The 5,496-nt window shown below is 36.0% G+C and overlaps 1 protein-coding gene across 1 annotated transcript; it reads right to left on the bottom strand.

The window, feature by feature from the left end:
- Positions 1 to 3,289: 3,289 nt before the first annotated feature.
- LOC141487919 (olfactory receptor 8D2-like) lies at positions 3,290 to 4,210 on the bottom strand. The gene has a single exon (XM_074187510.1). It carries the CDS (start codon positions 4,208 to 4,210, stop codon positions 3,290 to 3,292), a length of 921 nt encoding a protein of 306 aa, XP_074043611.1.
- Positions 4,211 to 5,496: the final 1,286 nt, after the last annotated feature.

Genomic DNA, 5,496 nt, shown 5'->3' with positions numbered 1-5,496 from the left:
CTAGGCTTGGCTAGCTATACTTGAAGACAATAGAGCATTGATCCTCCTGAGTCAGTTAAGCTGCTTCTCTTCTCAGCATCAAAAAAGGGAGTTCATCCTGGTGCACTAAAACAATCACAATGATATCTCGTCATCAATTCCTGTGGGGCATAATTCCTAGAGGGTAGAGATGGAATATTAGCCAGGAGGGGGGTGGGGGGGAGGCTAGGTTATAAAGAGCATTTAATGTCATTATTATAAACACCTTCATGTCTAATTTATATTTCTGAGCCAATATATGCCTATTGATCGGTTATCAGAAGCAGATCAGATTATTTCTTCATACTTAAGACAGTCTAATGGAACCACTCTTTGTCTGTTCTTAGATACAGTATTCCATTTCTCAGCTCTAGTCTTTATACAGGCTGTACCCTATGCCTAGAGTGCTTCTCCTCCTTGCTGTTTAATTCTCAGAATCTCAAGTTTCCTTCAATGCTCAGATCAATCTCTGCAATTTCTAAGAATATTTTCCTAATTCCTCCAGGTGCTAATACCTTTCCTCAAAGAATTACTTCATATCCAGCATGATGTAGTTAATGAAGAATCAGTCTTAAAGCCAAGAAGATCAGGGCTCAGATCTGGTCTCTGAGGGATACACTCTGTGACTGCCTCTCCCTCAATCTTTCAGTGGCCCCAAGCAATTCTCTAGAATTCTAAGTTTTAGAGAAGATGCCATTTGACAAAGGTAGATGAACTACCTTAACTTATGAGTTCCATATACCAGTAAAATCACAGATCTAATCCATATTCCTCTATCTAGTATATACCTATGTATGTTAACATTCTCTCCCTTAATACAATAAAAACTCTTTAATATCAAGGGACTTCTTTCCTTTTCCTTTGATTATCCATTCTTTAGCTTATTGGCACTAATTAAAGCTTATTGATGATTAATTAATTAGGTGGGAATCATTGTTACTATATATTCCTGAAGATATTATAAAACTGGATTTCATGTGAATGAGTAGAAAGATATTTATTTCTCCAGTATTATATATGTGCCTATGTGTGTGTGTATATATATATATACATACATATATATATGTGTGTGTGTGTGTGTGTGTGTGTATGTATTATACATTTAATTATGGATACAGAAATGTATTTTTATGTAGTACATCATACATTTCTTCATACCAAAAGGGACCCATTCTTGTGTCTGCAACAGGATCTATGCTTCCCTGCTATTTAATGTTTGAAAATAGTTTGAGATTATTTCATACCCAAGACCTCTAATAATTCACTTTACTGGATAAAACTTGGAAGACTGGAGACAGGGAGGGAGTGAGAATCTATATTTATATAGTACATAATATATATATAGTACATTTATATAGAGCATAATGATAGTTTAGAAATCAAAAAGACCTATTTTGGTCAACATTTAAATTGACATTAGTCCAGGCAGCTCTTAAAGACTAGGAGTTATGGATAAATGGCTGATCTGAAATTTTCAGCCTGATTTAGACATGGACATGTGTGTTAGTTTGTGTACATATCCACATACAAACACAGAGACATAACCTAAACTAGGAAATTACAGATTTGGAGGAAAATACATTTATGTATATATGCATGTATTAATACAACTACAAGGTAGCATTATATTGTGTAAATGCATGTATGCATACATATATGCATATATAAGGCAGCATGGTACAGTGTTAAATTTCCCTAAAAGAATGACCTTGAAGTTATAGGACCTAAGTTTTGAGAAATTGGATGTTAAATTGGATAGAATGCTGTACTTGAAGTTTGGAAGCTCTGAGTTCTAAACCTGCCTTAAACACGTATTTGAACCTGGCCAAATCACTCTATTTATCTCTGCCTCAATTCCTTCCCCTAAAATACCTAAAATAGAGATAATAGCGCCTACTTCAAAAAGTTGTTTTAAAGATGAGATGAGATAACATATGCCAAGTGCTTTGCAAATGTTAGTTATCTATAAATGTTAGTCCTTGTAGTTGTTGTTGTTAATAAAGTTCATCTATTCTGATTGGTTCTTATCCTAAATGACATCACTATGTTTGAGAGGAATCACAGTGTGTCCAACTGTGACTGATTAGCCCAATATTTATTACCTGTGTGCCTATGGGAAAGTCACCTCTCTGAGTTTAAATATATTTATCCATAAAATAATGGGGTTGAACTAAGTGAAATTTAAAGCCTATTAGACTTTTAATGTTCATGAAACTAAGTTCCTCTGATATCATGTAATTAATGGTATATTTATACATATATATATATATATATATATATATACAGTGTTATACTGATAAATTATTAAAAACTAGATCCCTAAGGGAAAATGCATACATTATGCATTTAAAGTTTAATCTGTTTTATTAACATTTTCTCCACCATTTTTTAAATCTATACAATTAAAAAAATAAACCAAAATCTGATTTATAACACTTACTAATTTTTGAATTACAAATGCTGACACTGAAAATTTAGTCATCATCTCAGTGCCTTTTTGACTTGAATCTGGCAGACTACTGAATATATAATAGATAATACATATTTACATATACCCAAGCACATGTATTATAAAATATATAAACAAGAGAGAGATGTTAGGAGAACTACTTCTAGACTTCAGTCAACTTCTCTTCTTGGTCAATCTATGATCTTTTTTGAACCCTCTTCAAGCTTTCTCCCTGGTCCTCATGAGGATCACACATTAAAAACCCAAATTCACAAATTATTAGTTAGTTTTGAAAACAACAAGAGTGCATTGCACATTAATCTGAATCCCTGGGAAGAAGAGAAAATCTATCAATAACTTCTGACAGGAAATAGTTTGAGGGGAATTTCATTTATTTAGCTTATTCATTGATTCTTTCAAAAAAGTATTCATTGGCTGTTTACTGAGAGCATAGTCTTGGAATGGATGCTAAGAAAGCTTTAAAAGGACCCATATGAAGAAGAAAATTGCAAAAATTATCCTGAGAACCCTAACTTCTTTGTTTTTTGTTTTCTTTTTTTTAACAAGACAATAGGGTAAAATGTCTTGCCCAAGGTCACACAGTAAGGCAATTATTTAGTGTCTGAAGCTGGATTTGAACTCAGGTCCTCCTGACTCCAGGGCCACTCTATCCACTTTGTTACCTAGCTGCTACGAGAATCCTATCAGAATAAAGATATTGACTTCCCATGAAAGAGATGATCCAAAGAAACAACTTTAGAATAACTTCTCATAGTACTCATTTTTCTATAATTCTGGAAATTCTAACACTCAGGAGAAGCTTCATTTCCCAACAGCCTTTTTAATAGCATTCTTCACATCCTTATTCCTGAGACTATAAATCAGAGGGTTTAGCATGGGGATCACTGTAGTGTAAAATACTGAGGATACCTTCTCTTGTTCCATGTTGCTAGAAGGAGGCTTGAAATACATGAAAGTGATAGACCCAAAGAAGATTCCCACAGCTATGAGGTGGGAGCTGCAGGTGCCAAAGGCTTTAGACCTGCCCTCAGTGGAGCTGATACGTAAAATGCTAGATAAGATAAAAGTATAAGAGACAAGAACAGCCAGAGTGGGAGCTAAGGTATTAACTCCACCAATAATAAAAAGAAGAACTTCATTAATATGAGTGCTTGAGCAGGAGAGGGTCAGTAGGGGAAGAATATCACAGAAGTAATGTCTGACTGCATGAGATCCACAAAAGGATAGCATTGCCATCCGGCTGGTATGTACCGTGGCTCCAAAAAATCCCAAGGAATACACCACAATCATCATTATAGAACACACTCTTTGAGACATGAGAACATTATAAAGCAAAGGATTGCAGATGGCAACATAACGATCATACGCCATTGCTGTCAGAAGGTAACCTTCAGCAATGACAAAAATTAGGAAAAAATAGAGTTGGGTCATGCACTCCAGAAAGGAGATTACATTCTTCTCAGACACAAAGTTCACTAGCATTTTAGGGGTAATGACAGTGGAGTAGCAGAGATCAATGAAGGATAAATGACTAAGGAAATAGTACATGGGGGAGTGAAGTTGAGAACTGATAGCAATCAATAAGATCATGCCCAGGTTCCCCACCACAGTGACCACATAGATTCCCAGGAACAAGAGAAAAAGAGGAAACTGAAGCTCTGGCTGATCTGTGAGCCCTGTGAGGATAAACTCCATCACTGAAGAGTAGTTTCCTGTAGTCATTTTCCTAAAAACAAAAACTGTGGAGATTGAAGAGAAAAATTACATTCTAGGTAATTCTCCTTTCTTAGAACAGAACCCACAATCCTGCCTATGCTAGACTTGCTTTTGGAGGATGTGAGCATCGTTAGAAGTATTATGATGGGTGAAATAAATACCTCCTAGAAATTATGTAGATTAGATTCCTCTGTGATTTCAGAGGTTAGAATGGATGATCTCTAAGGTAACAACCAAATCTAAGTCTCTATGATTCCAATCCAACCCTGTCCACCAGTGTTCTTGGAAGAGTCTGGAAAGGACACATAATAGGACCAGTAGCTTTGTCCCAAAAGATGCTACTTCCTTTCCACCTTGTGAGCATTTTTTTGGCAAGGCAATGGGGTTAAATGACTTGCCCAAGGCCACACAACTAGGTAATTATTAAGAGTCTGAAGTCAGATTTGAACTCAGGTACACTCCTGACTCCAGGGCCAGTGCTCTTTCCACTGCACCATCTAGCGGCCCCTCCTTTCCACCTTGTGAATAAAATCCTATATCACTGAACTTATAGCCTAACACACACTTTCTAACATACCAAGAATCTCCAAAATTCACTTTTCAAGCAAAAACTAATAATAAAACAAAACAAAACAAAAAACACCCATAGAAACACTCAGTGATTTCATAGAAACAAAAATCTTCTCCCTCACTCTGGGTGTAGTCTAATGGAACCAGAAGTTCACAAAGAGAGAGACTGTGCTGCCTTTTTTCTTTATCTCCTCCTTAACACCCAGTGAACAATCCAGTCATTTTTGTGAACGAATGATTGCATGACAAGTACTTGGACATCTGCTGTCCTCAGCCTGTAAGGGGAGAAAAAGGGGTACTTCTTCTCAGTCTCAATCTAGTCTCTAGAAATAAATGAGGCAGTACGAAATCAAAATCCTGTCCAATTAAATGCAATCCATCAAATATTTACTGTGGATTTGCTGCATGTAAAGCACTTTGATAGTCAGAAGGAACATAAAGACAAATGAAAAACACACGGTCCTTACATTCTGAAGTCACTGCTTTGGCTCTATCTCAAATAGTAGCCAGGGGAATAAGACCTCCTCTCAAACAAATGCTCTGGGCTTTTCCTCCATGAAAGAGCAATCAGAGTAAAGGGCCTAAGTTTCATAGTATACAAACCAAAGCAGTTAAACAGTGGGAAGGAAAAGAAGGGGATTACGTGTACTCTCTACAGAGACGGAAAAAGTTCTGAAAAAAGAAAAACAATCATTTGAATAAATGATTAGTAGCTAGCATCA

This window comes from Macrotis lagotis, chromosome 1 (assembly GCF_037893015.1).
Source record: "Macrotis lagotis isolate mMagLag1 chromosome 1, bilby.v1.9.chrom.fasta, whole genome shotgun sequence".
In the NCBI taxonomy this organism is placed as follows: Eukaryota; Metazoa; Chordata; class Mammalia; order Peramelemorphia; family Peramelidae; genus Macrotis; species Macrotis lagotis.
The sequence above is the reverse complement of the archived record's forward strand: the minus strand, read 5'-3'. Positions and strand labels throughout refer to the sequence as shown.

Bases quoted from the DNA above. Each gene is read 5' to 3' on its own strand.
- LOC141487919 (XM_074187510.1), bottom strand. From the start codon at position 4,210: ATGACTACAGGAAACTACTCTTCAGTGATGGAGTTTATCCTCACAGGG.